Raw genomic sequence first — 18,153 nt, forward strand, 5'->3', positions numbered from 1 at the left:
TAATTCACTCATAGGTAGGCCTGAGCAAAACTCAAGAGTTATAGTTTATACTCTTCACCAAAATCAAAATGTCCAAGTATATGGTGCAAGTTCAGAATTAAACCTGAGTTTCAAGTCACTAATTTTGGGGTACCCAGAATTCTGATTTATGTGTATTTTAAATTACAATAGAAAAGGAATAAGCCTGACACTCCTTCCACACAGGTATTATTGAAGATTACTTCTCAGAATTTTTACCAGTTAACTTTAGGGTTAATGTTTGTTTATTCTCTAATTTTCAGATGGATAATACAAAATGCTTTTATATTGCCCTTCAACATTTGTGTCAAGGAAGAACACAGTCAATAGATACTTCTCATAAGAGTCATTAATCTGATTGCATTAGCACCTCTTTGAATATATCTGATATTTATTTCCTTGAATTTTAGCTATTATATAGCATCATAATTGGAACAAAATAGTATAATATAGCAGAATTTTTATATTAATTATATCTAAAATCAGACAGCACAAATCTGATAGAAATTACTGCAAAAAATACACTGCTTTAGTTTAACTCTTCTCCCACTTTTGCCAGAGTATAAACTTACCCTATATTTGGTCTTACAAAAGTTCATAAGGGTGATTTTTCTATTTCACAACATAAATCTTGAATTTCCTGGTTAGTTTTTCTTTCCTTGCAACAGAACATTAGGTATGAGTTTAGATCAGTTTAAATGTGTGTAGGTTTTTTAATTTTGGGGTGGATTTTTCTGGGAGCAACTTGATTTTCAAAGTTAATGTTGCATATTCCAAAAGCATAATGTTACATATTTCAAAAGTGACTCATCCAAAGAATTTTGTAAAAAGTAACTGAAACAACAAGGATATACAGAGATACTGAGGTTAATAACTATCATATTCCTTTGAAGCTGGGTCACATATCAGAAGTCAGGTACAATCTATAGTCTTTGCAGAAAAACTTTAAGACATTGCACTGTAATTGCCAGTTTTCAAAAAAAAAAAATCACAAGGGATAACTGAGTAGAAGTTTTGAATCTTAGCGACAGAGCGGAGGTGTGCACTTCAGACTTCTGGGTCCCTTTCGCTCTTGCAAATGGCATTTTGAGATTTTTTTAAAGCATTGATCTAAGTCTTTAAAAGATAGACACAGGGTGGACAATTTACCAGGAGTCAAATAAATAAAGTATACTCATTTCCTTTTGTGAAGTAAAGAGATTTGATTAGGGCAAATCCGTAGATCAAATATAATACTTTGATACACTTTTTAATCCATGTTTTATACACTTATTTTCACAATATAGTGAAGACGTAAGCAGAAGCAGGCTTATCTTGTTTCAAACAGTGATATTTTAGCTACAATCTCAGCTGCCAAGAGGTTACCTGTTTTCAAAGTAAACATTCACTTATTTGCAAGTAAGTACATTTCCCATCACAACCAATATGGCTTAACTACATACAGCAACTTGACAACTACACTGAATGTTATCTACCTCTAATTATAGCTGCCACCTGAAAGATTGCTATTAGTATGTTCGTAAAAGCACATTAAAGTAACTGTTCCACATGTAGTTTTAGCTATTAAGACTTTCCTATTAAAATTGTCTAGATCTTAATACATAGCTGATTATCAACATATATTTAAACAACTTTTCAAAAAGCAAACTACATAACCATGAGTAAGAACTATGTGACTGTACCATTCAGTGCTACAGTAACAAAATCCTTCTCACTTGATGCAATACTACTTAATACTATTAAATAAATTATTGAGCTTTTGGGTCTTTGGTGGGGTGTGGGTTTCTTCGTTTATAAAAAGTCACTAAGATGTATACAGTAACTTCGTAGTTTAACAAGACTTTAATTCCTCAGTAAACAGGAATTGAGCCCTCGGGACTGTGGCTTTTGAAATTAGGGTGTGTTTAGGTTTGGAAACTGCCCAAATTTCATTCACATTTAAGAAGGGCAAGCACCATGCCAGACATATGCAACCAGAAAAAAATAATTACATTTTGAGGGAAGACTGTAAAACAAATGCTCCCATATGTTCCGTAAAGATCAAATAGACAGGCTGAGAACTAGTACAGTGCTATTTAAATATCCAGCAAAAAATCCCAATCCAATAAATAAACACTAAGAACTAAAAATTAAGTTAATGGCTGCAAAATAGCTGAATGAGGCAAAGTTATCCCCGCTTACAACACAGGATGAGGCTGAGAAATGAGGGATGAGTCAAACATGCCAGGCTCTCTGATATCACCCACTGCTTACATTTTTTAATTGAACAGTATTTTTATAATGAGTGAAGCTACCAAAGGAAGCAAATGTAAGGTCTGATGTCTTTTGACCAGAGACTGAAAATAAAAACAGAAAATAAAATTCAATTTTAAAAATGCTTCTTTCAAGACACAGCTTTATCAAACAGAGGATCCAGGATTAAAATTCAGGACCCCTCATGAAGCTCTCTCCAAATAAACCAGGGGGTTTTTTTGTTCTTAGTTTGTTTTTTATTTGTTTAGGTTTGCTTTTGGTTTTGGGTATTTTTCTGTCTTGTACCCAAGCAAATATAGTTGTAAGTTTGGCCTGATCTGTCTTCTATTCAAACCAAAGAAATATATTATAGTCATTCTAACTTTTTGAGACTTGCCTGAGATTAACATGCGGTTATTTTCCTCAATCAGGACAGTATTTAGTACACATTTTCTGTAATTAGTGAAGGTAATGACAAAAGGAACACAATGGCATTTGATTATTTCAACGAACTGCAAGTTTGCTTGTAATTCATTATACTGGAACTCTGAGGTGTATCAGAAACAATCCTAAGAAAGCATTTGACAAGTATCCTATTAGTACATTAGCCACATAGGAGGATTTTTTTTTTTTTTTAATCAAAATTAGGAAGTCTTATGCAATGTAAAAAAGGGATGTATTCAAAAACTGATGAGGGCAGTATCTATTCCATACTTCCCACAACACAATCTCTTGTGATCACACAATGTAATATATAAAATTACTTCAATTTTTTTACATGCTAAAGAATGTATGGAATCAGATTTAGCTGTGCTGCATATGGGAGCAGATTAAAAATAATGTAAAATAAAAATAACATAGGCCAAACCAGAAGTGCTGTGGATGAGAAGCGTTTAAAGATTTCGGGGTTGTTAGAAGAAGTTTCCCATTTGACTATTATCTTCCTGAGCAGTGTTGAATGAGTTAATTCTTTATGGATGAAATAAGAGTAGAAGTGCTTCCTAGTTCTTGTCAGATTTTTGGTTTTTTATTTAGCTTTTTGGGGTTTTTTCTATAAAGTGGACTACAGTTTACTATCTCTCTTTTCAGGCCCCAAAGCGGATTATTTATCACAGAATCATAGAATCATTCAGGTTGGAAAAGACCTTTGAGATCACCAAGTCCAGCCATCAACCCTACTCTGCCAAGTACACCCTTAAACCATATGACCAAGCACCACATCTAAATGGCCTTTAAGCACATTAAGGGATGGTGACTCAACCACCTCCCTGGGCAGCCTGTTCCAATGTCTGACAACCCTTTCAGTGAAAAATTTTTTCCTAATGCCAAGCCTAAACCTACCCTGGTGCAGCTTGAGCCCATTCCCTCTTGTTCTATCATTAATTACCTGTGAGAAAAGACCAGCACCTGCCTCTCTACAATGTCCTCTCAGGTAGTTGTACAGAGCAATACGGTCTCCCCTCAGCCTCTTTTTCTTAAGGCTAAATAGCCCCAGTTCCCTCAGCTGCTCTTCATAAGACTTACTCTCTAGGCCTTTCATCAGCTTTGTTGCCCTTCTCCGCAGTCTCTCCAGCACCTCACTGTCTTTCTTGTATTGAGGTGCCCAAAACTGAACACATGAGAAATTCCAAAAATCAACAAATCATTCCAAAGTAGGCCATAAAAAGCTAGAGTCTAAACCCCAAAAATCTGAAAGGTGTAGAAGTAATTAACATATTATCAAAACTATAACATGAAGGAAATAAAAAAATCCAATATAATAGCGTACATTGGCCTTCAACACCATTCTGTGCCTTACAGCTTTATGTTTCATATTTTTAGGTTTGTTGCAAGGTAAGTAGAAAGCCTCTTTGCTCTTTCCAGAGATGCGTAGTGAGACAGCTCCATGCACTCAGGCTATGTGCTCAGAGAAGGGGGTAATGTTCACTGGCCTTGGCTGAAGGCAGAAACGTGCTTCCGAGATCCACTTTTTTGAATTTTGCACTTGACTGGCTTAATAAAGATTTAGAACATGTCTGAGTATATACTGAATCCCTGATTTTGCACATCCAGTGGTCAAACACTCTCTGATGATTAGTACCAGACGTTTAGGAAGCCCCTGGCAGTTCATACTGCTTTTTATTACATTCACTTAGAGCAATCCTTTTCCTTTCAAAGAGTTAAAATTATTTTAGAGGAATCTCTGAAATAATAATAATTAAAAGCTACAGTTCCACAAATGGAATAATTGCTGTTATTAAAACAATTTTTTTTAGGGAAGAGTGTTGTTAATATTAGTGAAGTTACAAAGTAAAGCCAAAGACCTGGAGTGCGAGGTGTGATACCTATTGACCAAAGACTGCCCCATCCAAGAAGGAAAAGAAAAGCAGCAAAACCAATTTCTGTTTAGTCATTTAGAAGTGGATTATGTTACTTATATAAAACTGTATGCATTATATAAAACACACAATGGTAATTAAAGCAATTTAAATGCTTATTATTTTCATGCATTGGGGAAAATAAAGTCAATTCAAAATAAGGCATGTTGTACAAGCTTTCTGACTGTTACTGATGCAAATCAAAAATATCTCCACATGGACCTACATTATATGGACTTCCTCTGATTACTCACATTCTCATACAGGGCTTGAAGGGTCTCTAGGTCAACCACAGAGTTGTCCAAGTTCACAACAGCTATGAAAAAGACAAAAGAAAAAGGAATTTATTTTTCTGGATGATAATCCTGCTATGAAAGAAAGACTGAGCACAATACCCAGCAATAGTTTTTATGACCTGCTGGTCCTACAGATTAAGGGTTTTAACTTTATTAATGCCTTGAATAGTGCCGTTCCTAAGACTATGGGCTAGAAACCTGGTAGAGCCAGGTGTCATGTGTTAAAGAATTCATCTCCCTCCCCCCAAACACACAAACACGATCCCACGAGTATGCCCATAGCCAGAGATCAGAGATAAGCTTTACATCAGACTTTCATGGTCCAACTGAAAGCATTATAAAAATTTGTAAATCTGCACCACAGCCACACACACACTCGCACAACAAAGCTCATTCCTGTCACTGGTTGACTTCAGTCTTAAAGTGATTAATCCGTAAGTCAGCCAGTTAACTTCAAAACACCTGACAAGGGTCAAATCTTCTATGCACTAAGCAGACATGTTTAGTACAGATACAAAATATGCCTTTCCTGTTCCAAACCAATTCTGGTGCCACACACATACTGTATATTTTCAGCATCAAAAAGCCAGCTCAACAGCATACAGTGAGTGATTTTCATCTACCTAATCTGGACAAAAAACAAACAAACAAACAAACAACCACCATTAAGAGGGACATGCTTTTAGGAACACAATCCTGGCTTCCCACTTGCGTCAGGAACATTTCATGAGGCACAGGAAATGTTCATGCAAACTAGTAAAGAATTATTCTCAGCTACTACGAATAATTCTTTTAAAAATAGTAATTCTCAGTCTCTTACATATTTTTTGCAAGGGCATTGATCGTTCATTTAAAAGCCAAATAAATCCAACTTCCCTCATTCAGATTTTAAATCTTGAAAGAAATGTAGAACATGTGATGGTAATGAACACATTTTATGACACTATACCAGTCTTTTTCCTATTGCGCACATCATTAATTTGTACCCTTTTTTGTAACATGCTCTGCATGTGTGTTTGTGCACTTGGACAAGTAGTATAATAATCCCTTAATCAAGATTAATCCAGAAATTGGAACATTGATCAGCAATAGCCCAGCACTAGGCTACTTTCGGTCGTATAAATCCATGTCCTTAACTGTCACAGAGAAATTCTGTGTATACACCTAAAGACTACAGACAATATAACTCAAGCTCATGTGTTTCCGATTGTTGTAAAGCATTTAGAGATACCACTCTGAGTCTGGGACTCATCATGTTTCCCCTTTCCAGGCCTGAGACATAGTTTTAGTTACAGTATAAGAAAATTATAAACAAAGAAGTGTTGATCTTGATTAAACTAAGCAGGCTACACTATACCTCTAAGCAGGGCATGAAGCTAACTTTTAGAACTGAAACAAAAATATTTAGGAATGCCTTTAATTTTCAGAAATTTTTTTTTTTTTCCCTTACCCGAAAGCAAGAGGGTCTGAAAGATAATGGCAATGTAACAGTTAACAGTTCAGGAAGCAACACGGGTTTTGTTTTGTTTTGGAGGAGGGGGCACATGCAAAAATCTGCTACTAATTATTTGGGATATTTTAAAACTCTGTTTTCTTTTTTCCCCTGAGTGTAGTAATTGTTGCAACAGACTTAAAGATGCCCTCTTAACAAGGTACTGTAGTATATGTTGCATTTAATAATCCCTGTTGCTCAACAGGTCTATCTCCATGCTTAAAAACATGCCAAATTTGCCTTGTAGAACTGGAGACTGAAATTACTGTGCAAATAGAAACTGGGTCTAGATTGGTTTGAGCGCTCTACTTTAAGAAAACACATATGCCAAAGCCTATATACAAACAGCTTTATTAAAACCAGGATATATTATGAAACTCAGCTTGTATTATCCCTACATTTCAGCATTCTTCTGCTTACGCAATGTTTTCATATACGAACACACTCACAACAGTTCAAGTACTTATTTTGAGTTGTGGCTGTCTTCTCCCTGCTCCACCCCCTCCCCTTCCTTCCAGAGACCGTCTACTCCTGCACCAAGAAATATGTCATAAGTTCCTGCTCTGACATTTGCTCAATGTTAAGATCACCCACGGATTACTCAAGGAGCAATAGAACACTTTTGTTTGAATGCTTGGAGGAGATAAGAGAACGCCTGGCAAACACAATGGTGCCAGGTCTGTGTACTTTCAACAAAACAGGTATGCAGAAGAGTGTACATACTTCAGGGAGCTGCTTAAAACAAATCAGTCTGAGACAAGGACTTGAAGAAATTAGATCTTAGGATACATATGTTTCAAATCCTCCCCTCACAAGACAAATATATTTCTACATATTTCATCTAAAGATGTATATGTTCATAAATAGCACTTTAGCATCCCACTAGGATTTTTCAGTGTTCACCATAGGTTTGCTCCCCCCATTCTAAAGAATCAGGAAAAGAACTTCTGTTCTTTGGTGATGCTGCAGCATTGTCATGCAGAACGTGATAACTGGCAAAATAAATCATTACTACGGCATATATAATTCCATTATCTAGACAATTTGAACTGATAAAAACAATGCTGTTCCCTTATGCATCCAAGTTTACTAGCTAAACATGCCCCCTACCTACAATCAGCATGACTACACAAATATCTAACGGAAGCATTCCGTATGTGGTGGCAAAATACCGATGAAAAATATAGACAAACATTAATTTCCTCACAGGAAAATAGTCTGAGCTATGCTCCAATTCCAGTATACTTTGACGCAAACATCTGGAGAAGGGTTTATAATAGTCTTGCAGTTGCTGGATATTTTCACCCATGTCACTACTTCAGAAAGTTATTTTTTTGTTTCAAAGTTCGCATTGCCATTTCCTGGTCTTCACTACTATGAAATGATCTGTAATAGCCAGCACATCATCCAGCCTTTCTGTTACATTCATAAGACAGCAGTGAAGAATATCTGTTGGCTTTTACTCTAATTGAAACAACTTTTTTCTAATCACTTCAGACTCAGGCATTTAGTTTTTATATTCAAGATTTCAGAGTTCTGCTATTCTGCATTCCTCTTGCCACTGCTGCCAATAAAACCAGCAAGCCAGCACCAGTTTCAAGCTGTAAGACTGTAAAATTATTCGATGTGTGTATATATATATAATTGTGTGTATATACACACATATATAGATATGACTACATGAAATTTGAACCAAATATGTCCAAATATGCACAGATGAAAAGAACTACAAACTAGTGACTTTTTTTTTTTTAAGCAAGCACTGGTCAACAGATGATTACAGAAAATCCACCACATAAAAAGAGGGGTTGAAAAGCAATCACAAAAGGGTGCTTGACACTATAAAGGACCAAGGAGAAGAAAGAGATTTCAAAGAATTTGTAGCCAAAATAAAAGCTTCATGAATCTTGTTGGTCTTAAACTGTTTTGATATTCTCAGTGGTTTTGTCACAATCTACATGGACATTTAAACTGGTATCTTTGGGACAGAAATTATATCTTTCTAATTCAGCTGCAGGATACAGAAGTTTTAGCAGAATGGAGGAGTTTCCATTCCATTCTGTATTTCTACAATATAAACTGAATCAAAAAATAAATTACACAAACACAATAACAAAGCCAACTTAGGTACTAGTTTCAAACTAGAAGAATGATAAAATGTACGCAGAGAAACAAAGACTTACTATTAATAATATCAATTAATTTGCTAGTCTGGCTAGGCACCTTAGAAGATACTTCACCTGGCAGGAGGATAATATTGCTGATTAAAAAAAAGTGAGATTAGTGTAAAGCACACAACTATATTCAGAGGCGTACTTGAATTCTGAGCACAGACCTTCTCCTATATACGTACAAGACAATTTTGAACACAGACACAATTAAGAAAACACAAAATAATAAACCCAACAGAATGAATAATCATCACCCACATGTCTTCAGGGGAACACAGTATGTAACTAAGCCACCAACGAGATCAGAGTCAATATAATCCTGAAGAAGCACTGCATGAGAAAACACCAGCAGGAAGTTGAAGGATGCACAGTGTATTCTCATGAAGACTATAAAAGGAAGTACTTGTAACTTTATTTATTGTAAGACAGATCATTGCTGCTGATTACTTATATGTATCTAGGAACATGTGAACTACCAGCTACCACTAAACCAAAATCGATAGGCGATACAGACACAGCAAACCTACATGTGCCTGAGGCTATAAATCTAATAGTACCACTTACATAAACTGTTAGAGAAAAGACAACTTCATGAAGCTACCCAGTGCTTGGAAACTCTATTCTGTTTGCAAGTCCAAAACTCTGGAATGTCCTTTTAAAATGAAAAGGCCAAAATTCAAAATTTACCACTGAGTAGAATTTCAGGAAGAAGAAAAAGAACTATCCTTTGGATCCAACTTTTATGCCATTAAAACTCTCATCAGCACAATCCCACTTACAGATGACTTTCAGAAGACTGGTATTCAATCCAAATCTTGGTCTTATGTTTTCCCTTTTCTCAGGGCAGGTTTCAAATCATGTTCCATTTCTCTGGCCTTTCCAAGTATGTTTCCTAGGCTTTTCTGTCTCTGGACTCCATCTAAAAGTGAGTGTCCTCTTCTAGAGACCTCCTAGAAGCACTGCTGTCTCCCCAAAAACCAACTGAGAGATTTCCAAATCCCACTTGACTGATAACAGATTATAGTTTAACTCTTGAGAAAGAAGCAGTAGCTGAAGCAAAATCACCTCAAATTTGCAAAAGGATTTCTGAATCAATCGCGCTATAGAGCCATGCTTCAGGGAGACAAACAAGCAAACCACCCACCCAAGTCCTTCATGCTGATTTCCACCACAATTGACTTCTCCATGACTGTGCAAAAACAAGCAGTATCACTCCAAGAGGCCACTCCTTTTTTGCTCCTGCACATCTTTGCCTCTTTGCTTTCACATCTGCTCTTTCTCCAGAAGAGCACCAAGCCATATTTGCAAGACTCCACATCTCTTCTGTCAAATGGCAGCAACAGTCACTTCAGCAAATTACAAAGGCAGACTGAGTCTTCTTCACCAAATGAAGGACCTCCTGCTTCTACAGCAGATAATCACAGTACCCTTGCTGTGCAGTTCTGTGTCTGGCACAGACTTGTTCTGCCCGTTGTGTGACTAACATGCAATGTTACAGGACACTGTAATCAGTATTACACTGTTAGAACTTCCATGGTACTTTTTCCTAATTTCCGTCACCAGAAAATTCTGCTCCATGTTAGCAATTACACCATCTATACCCCAGAAATATTACTCCAAGCTCAAAAGTGAAGGAAAGAGAAAAGGCATCAACCAGTCTTATAACAAAAATGGATTTTGCTGTTATTAAGAAGCTGTATCTCTATTATATAGAAAACATAAACTGTAAATAAACAGAGTCTCAACATTACCACAAGGCAGAACTGTAGCATTAAAAGTCATTCAACCTTCTAAAATGTTTTCAAGTAATTGTATTTAAAAATTTGATGAGATATTAATTTTCAAATATCTATAAAGGTTACTTGGAAGAAAAAAGACACAGGAGTAGATGAGTAGGTCAAATGTGGTCACATCGTACGATCTTCCTCAACAGTTATTCCTGAGTTAATTAAAAAAAAATAGCTGCTTCAGGAATAACATACTGGTGGTAAACTTCAAATGGCCAAAACCCAACATCATTAGAAAACTGACATACTGGCAAAACCTTGAGCAATGGAAAATTCGATACAAGAAGCACGAGCCAGACAGTATGTAGCCTGATCAACTTATGAAAAGTTTCCAACAACAAGTTAGAGAAAAACAACAAATAAGCTTGCTTGTTTGTTCACTGAATACAGAATGGAAGCCTTCACTGACAGACGTCTTTGGAAGAAAATGCAAGAACACCACACATGCAAATACAAGCAAATCAGAAAAAAAAAAGTCTCAGTGTAGACAATTTCATCAGGTTCCTTGGAGTGACTGACAGCTGAACTGCTCAATTCAGAAGCAGGAGAAAACACATCTGCCTCAACATTCTCATCAACAAAAGAGCCAAGAAAGCCTCAGAGAGTATCAAAGTGCAGTGGCTTACTTTGCTGCTATAAAGATTATGGTATGATGCAGTATCTAGCTACTTGCAAAGTAAACCCAGATCTAAAACCAACTTAATATTTAGATTTAAAAATCAATTAAACTGCAAAGTTTGCAGTCTTTTATTGGTTACATAGTAAACCCACAACTTCAAAAATTGCTACCCTTTACTGTTTCTTTTTTTTATGCTTACTGGCATCATCAATCTAACCAGCCCTACTGCACAAAGTCATATTTTTGTTTGTGATACTCCCAACAATTTGACAACTACTGGTATTCTCTTGGGATTGTTCTTTATTTCAAATAACAGAAATGTGAATCTCCTAATGCAGAATGTTAAATCCCAAGTGGGCCTCTGAAATAAGGGTTATATTTACATAAATATGTAAAATACAGTGGTAAAACCAAACATACCTGTGCTCATGGGAGCTGCAGCAGAACACACAAGGATCGTGACTGCATAAATTTGAAGAGCCTCAGAAAATAAGTAAAATAAAAGAATTTTTAAACAGGAGTTTCTGGACTTGCATAACTTCCAGGAAAAACAAGCCTGTTGATAATGGGTAGGTAGAGGAAGGCTGCACTGGGTAGAGTTAGAATAAACGAAAACAATTTCATATTACTACCTACCTACTTGCCTTCACTTTTGTGACATGTTTATCTGTTAGCAAATACTCTAACCTTCTCAGGGTGAAAACCAAGGGCACAAAGCACAATGGAGTTTGTATCTTCAACACAAGTACATACAGCATGGATCAGAGGCAAGAAACAGCACTTAGAAATGCTTGCACACAGTTTTACTGTGGCAGTAATTCAGCTTGATCTAAAGCTTGTGCAAGAAACCAGAACAGTATCCAGATTTTCCAAGCAGAAGCCATGGATTAAGCTTAGCTGATGCTTCAGATTGTTTTTGAAGGACTTAAAATTTTTAAGTATCTTCAAGAACATGCACTCACATTTCTGGGAAGCAATAAAATAAGAATAATTAAGCAAGAATATGTATTAGCAAAATTAGAAGTAACAGAAGTACAAGATTTCATCAAAAAGTGAATCTTTAGTATCACTTTTTGTACTGATTCTTCTCTTATAAACACAATTCCTTTTTTTAGACATTTGTCCTTAGCATTACCATTCCCTAATGTTGTATCCCTAATATATGGCAAAAAACCTGTATTGATAGAGCATTTTTATGTACATATAAATATATATATACACATACAATAAAATATAACTAGATTTTATATATAGCTATACATAGTTAATATAAACAGTTGCATTACATACATTTCAAACAATTGCCTACTATGTTAAGGACAGCAGTTACTGATCATGTGAAGTCCAACTTCATACACCTATACAGTTGTTTATAAAAAGTGTGTGAGTTCAGTTCTCAGAGAACAAATATATTTTGTTTGACTCAGTATGTCGCCTTCTTGTCTAGGCAGGAAAAAAAATGGAGACCAATGCTGTAATCCTTTCAGAATAAAATGTTTAAATGCAAACATGATTGCCATTGTAGACTGTTTAATTTAGAGAGATTGTATTTCAGTTCTGGTTTTGAGAGGTTTGCTGATTTGACTATAGAGAGTACTTGAACGCTTATCTTAATTGTTTAGATAAGATTTGTTTGAATTTGGCAGGTGAAAAAACCGTGGGTGTGGGATATAGGAAGGTTCAAAAAAGACTGGCATTTTACCAGATTATGCTTATTTTAAACTATAGTGAGTAGAGGAGCAAACAGTCTCAATGAACCTGCCAGGGGCTGCTCTTTGGGGAGTGAATTAGAATCACAAGATTGAGTGTCAGGATTCAAGATTTTCAATAAATGGGAAAGGATCACCATGACAACTCCCAAAATGCTACTTAAGGCTTAGCATAGTACACAAATGCAAATGATACAGCACATTTAAATAAGTTTCACAAAAAAGAAATTGTACTTTGTGCTTGTAGTAGGGGTTTGTTGTTCTCTAGGCAAACTTCCTGTCCCTTATATGTATTTTTCAAAGTGTTTCAAAGCCAAGATTTTAACATTAAATTAATCATTGACATAAGGATATATTTTACATGTAAGAACACAGAAAATAAAATTACTGCTATAAAAAACCCAATGCTATTGGCTTTTACTTCAATATCAGCTTGTATTAAGCTTTCTTACTTTCTGGTTAAGGCAGTATAGCATGCCACAGGCATTCCGTTTAGAGGTTCTCAAAAGGAAACTTGTCATACCTACCAACTATATCACTTTTGGTGGAGATACAACTAGAACAGGATATCTGAGGCATATATTTTGGGGATGTTTATGTGACAGTATGTGCACATTTACAGTGCACATCATAAAAAACAACTGCACAAATACAGCAGCTGCAAGGCACACATGCAGTAGATCTGACATTTTCTATCAGTCTGTCTGCAGAAATATATGATTTATAGCTTTGTATTCATGAGTCAAGTGAAATAAAATTTGGGTTTCCTGTGTGTTAGAGTTTGACTTTTCTTTTAGATCCAGCTAGGTTCTAACACTTTTCAATCTCTTTTTCAATGACATTATGTCTGGGTGTTCCAAGGGCTAACTGGGGTACCAATGATGGTGTAACCATGGCAATCAAAGGATGTATGCAAGTCAAACTTTGCAGAGCAAGGTAACATCTCTTACTGAGTGCAGCTGGAAGAAGTTAGCAAGACTCATTTAGAATACAAACAAGCCTTCAGGCTTCAAACTAATTGAGACTTTTAATCACACGTGGATTTTTTCAGAATTCAAATTTGCTGGCTTTTGGTTTAATCACACCTTACCTATTTTCGTTAGAGTAGCTCAAACTAAACAAAGCCCATGCATGGCTAACTTTGAGAAGTCTGCCCCATAAGCACAGAGACAAGCTCTTTCATGCTTTAGGGAGCTCATTCTAAATGATAATGATAAAGAAAACGCAGGAGGAGGAGGAAGAGATTTATCTGGAATCATCTAGTAGTTCACTGACAAAGATGAAACCTATGTTTAAAGTAGAGCAAAGTCAAGAATAAATTTAGGTTAAAATTATTCCAACTAGTGGAAAAATCGTTTATAGTTTATTCTAGCTTCATAATCACTAGAAGACACTAACTTTTTCGTACAGGATCTCTGAACTATTTGCCTTACTCTGTGACCCCAAGCAGCTCTGAACAGTCCCCAATCTTTCCATGTTCCTTACACATATTCCATTCTTTAATCATTCTTCTAATTCACCTCTTCGGTTTTTTTTGCTATTATATTTTTTTTAAGGAGAAGTGACCACAATTCATCCCTTATAATAATAGCAAATATATATGAGTTTTACACAGTTATATAGCACACGGCCTATTTATTTGATAAAGTTAGCAGGGTAGATACCAAATGTACATTTTTTCCAAAAAATATATTCTCTACATTAGGCAGCTAACTTAGGGTCTCAGCTTTCGTGCTCCCAATGTACACACAATTAGTATATAGTTAATGGAAGACCAGGTGTGTCCAGTTGGTAATTTACAATAGTTACATTACTTAATTGTCAACACTAAATAAGTTAAGAACTGCCTAACTCATAGATCTGAAAATGTAATGGCTCATGAAACACTATCAGAAAGAAGAGTATCTTGGGCTTCCATAGGAATCTGCTCTCAGCTTACTGCCACTAAATATATCTACCTACACCAAAAGGAAAGCTATTAAAAATAGTTATTAATCCTCAGTGAAGTCCATGTGGCAATGCTAATGGGAGAGCTGCTCTTTCCTGAGCAAACTCAAACTCACCCAAAGAACTGTCTTGATTACACTCCTAGTAATCATTATCAATGACTACCGTAAGACTCCTTGTGTCTCAAGGAGTGACTACAAGTCAAAACAATCTTTGGACTAGAGATATAGCTGGTGGAATATCAAAGACAGCAACAAAGGAAACAGCGGAATAACCTCGATAACTGGTCTTTCTGTTGAATTGCTTGATCTGTTTAGCTTATACAGAAGGAAGTTAAGAAGCAACCTGATTACAGTTCTTACACATACCTGCATGAGAATATATTCCAAAAGTAGATGGCTCTGTAATTTTGCAGACCAAAAGCAGGAAAGAATGAAGGATGTCTGTAAATTAATCTGACAAATTCACTATGGAAAGAATATTTTAAGTGCTAAAAGCAAGGGAAATTAATCTTTTGAACAATGTTTTGTGGGACACTAACTTCTTCATCACTTAAAATATTTGTATGAAATTCTAGACTCACCAAAGTCAATGGCAAAACTATCAGCAACTTCAAAGAAAGCAAAGGCTGAAGGGTCAGAATTTCAGCTGGAACTGAAGAACATTTATACTGCTAAAATATTCATATTTATACAGACTAATAGCTTGAGGCAGAAATTAGCAGGCAATATTACATGACTTGCCTTATTTAGCAGCCAGACTAAATGCTTCGAATGCTGTTTCTAAAAATCTAGAGTTGAGCTGCCCGTTTGCCCTTTGCTAGGTCCCTCTGAAGTTCTCTACTGGACTCCTCCAACATCAACAAGTCTAAACCATTTCACACAGACTACACAGAATCTTGCTACCTTTTGATGATCTAAATCACAGAAAATACTGCAAGTTCTTTTAGCCATGAAGACATGCACAATCATTCAGAAACAAGCTTTCCTTGCTTATGGTTCAAGCTAGCCAGTTGTGTATGACGATATCAGTATCTGTAGTAGTAGAACTAATTAGGAAGCACTACATGGAAACCTACAGGTCTTCAGAAATCAGGCAAAGCAAATCCCCATTTATCTGTAATTGCTGTACAGTCAGCTGTTGCAGTAACAAGTCAAAATATAAATTTCCTTGCTCAAGAATAACAAACAAAACATTCGAGAGGTTTTCTTTCAAAAGCTAATTTCCTTTTCCCTCGGTCAGATGGTAGTATCTCACCAAAATAAAATTACATACTCTTAATTTATTCTCCAAATCAAATCAAAATTTTATTTTCAGCACACTAGAGAGCAGTTTACATGTAGCCTGGTACTCTACATGTCTGCCCAGTCTGATGTAAGGAAAACACCAGGGATTTCATCGTACTAACACATGTTAAGCCTTTCTCCAAGTATTCTGAAGTTACAGTCTTAAAGAGCTACAGATGCTAAGAAAATGATGTAATGATCTTGTGATACTTAGTCCATGTTCTAAGTGTGGTGGGATTATGAAAATAATGCAGAAAGATTCTTGGCTAGGTAGATGATAGATGACACAGCTTTACTAATTCAAATCACAAAACTGTGATAACTGAGGGCAGAAGAATGTATGTTTATGGTTTAAGTGCCTTTTTTTTTTTTTTTTTCTCCACACTCCAGTGTTTCTCAAAAGCCAGTATTAGTAACTCAAGGAAATAAAGGCTGGGATTGCAACAAAATCAAATAATTTGATATGTGGAAAACCAAAATATATACATTCTAAGAAAAAAAAAAAAAAGTTTTTTAGAATCACCTATGTGTATCTATTTCAGTATCATGGCTAGATTTGGCCTACTGAGGACTTCAAGAAGACAAGAGGCATTCTATATTGCTTCAGTTCAATCCCATCCAGCTATATTTCGTGTCCAGGCAGCTAAAGCAATTTCAGCTTCACTAAAACCAGAAAACACATTACACTGAAATAGAAATTACCACATATCATTTGGGGAGGTTTCCTGTGGAACAACAGAACAATGGAAATAATCTTGATCTTTCACTGCCTAGGGTCATGACAGAACACAAGAAAGAAGAAAAAAAGAAGTAGGAGAAACCCAGGTACCTCATAAAGCGACAGGTACAGGAACACCAACACAATGGCTCCAGCATGAGGGCTCTCAGACTAAACGTTTCACAGTTTTTGCAGTAGAAACCCGTAATATCCCCTGCACCGTTTCTTACCCTACCTACCGTGGATGATGGATGGATACAGCAAAGCAATCCCAGTCCCATCTTTGCATCATCCTTTCCCTGCCTTATGCTCCGAGTTATTTTTGAAACGAGGATATCCACCGGCCGAGAAGGACGCCCTCCCGGCCAAACCTGGAAGCCGGGGCGAAGCCACGAAGTCGGGCGCCTTCCCCGACAGGGCCAGCGCGGCAGCCCCGCTCTGCCGCCAGCCGGGCCGGCGGCCCCCGGCAGCGGCGCGGAGCGCCCCGGCGGCGGCGGCGGCGGCAGCGGCAGCGCGGGCCGCTGTTGCCACCTGCCGCTGGAAGCGGGGCCGCGGGAGGCCGGGCCGGGGGAGCCGGGCCCGCCGCGGGGAGGCGGCCGCAGCCGCACGGGTCAACCCGCCCGGGGGCGGCGGCGCGGCTGCGAGAGGGGGGTGCGGCGGGGCCGGGAGCGGGGCGGTCCGGGCACAGACCGAGGGCGGGGAGTCAGGAAAATGACCCAGATAAGCGGAGCTCGGTAGATGACATCCAGGCTACGTACGTGATGCGTTTCCATGCAGTGTCCGGGCATCTGACATTTGCAATGGGCAAATTTGTATTTACCGGTGGATTTAATGGCTGTTCCAAATGTAACAGGAGGAAGATCATCAGTGTGACACTGGTAATACAAGGTTATATACGATGCCATAACTGGTCTCTGCAGAAGCACGGCAACTCTGACAAAAGGAAGCACGAGTCAATTAACTGCACAGCTCTCCGCTGTAGCAGACCTGCCACGTTCCCTACTGAGGGAGTTCGGGCCCAAATAGAAAAAACACCGTTAGTACCCTGTTACAGATCGCTCCAGAAGCATGTCAATAGTGACTTTAACTCATAAAATCTGTAAGATAATATGCAATGTAGAAAACATCATAGCAGAATGTTTGATCTGTTAAGTGTATTTTTGAGACACCATGCAGAGTCTAAATTTTAGGGCATTAAAATTATTACTCAAAACAACTTAGGCAGAAATAGTAAAATGAGGAGAATCAGCACTTGATTTACTTCTGAATAGTGTACAAAACAGTTGGAGATACCATAACTCTCTTAAATGAAATTTCTTTGTAGGACAGAAGAAAAAGGTTTTTAGAAATAACACCATAAAATTAGACTTTTCAAGGAGGAATTACATTAAAATGAGAAGCCAGTTAAAATGCTAAAAAAGCTGGGAGGTCAGAAGGAAGCTTACAGACATTAGAGATTCAGAGAAAAAAAAAATAAATCATCAACTGAAAAAGTGGAAAGCACCTTTTTTTCCTTGGTCT

At 37.1% G+C, this 18,153-nt stretch overlaps 1 protein-coding gene across 1 annotated transcript in view; it reads right to left on the reverse strand.

The window, feature by feature from the left end:
• The window catches only part of FMN2 (formin 2), a 160,531-nt gene that overhangs the window by 64,656 nt on the left and 77,722 nt on the right, over positions 1-18,153 (reverse strand). Inside the window, exon 8 of the mRNA XM_086460400.1 lies at positions 4,862-4,923. Within this exon, the coding sequence (XP_086316526.1) occupies positions 4,862-4,923 (62 nt within the window). The remainder of the gene's footprint in view (positions 1-4,861; positions 4,924-18,153) is intronic.

Source organism: Leptosomus discolor, chromosome 2, assembly GCF_034619465.1.
Source record: "Leptosomus discolor isolate bLepDis1 chromosome 2, bLepDis1.hap2, whole genome shotgun sequence".
NCBI classification, from domain to species: Eukaryota; Metazoa; Chordata; class Aves; order Leptosomiformes; family Leptosomidae; genus Leptosomus; species Leptosomus discolor.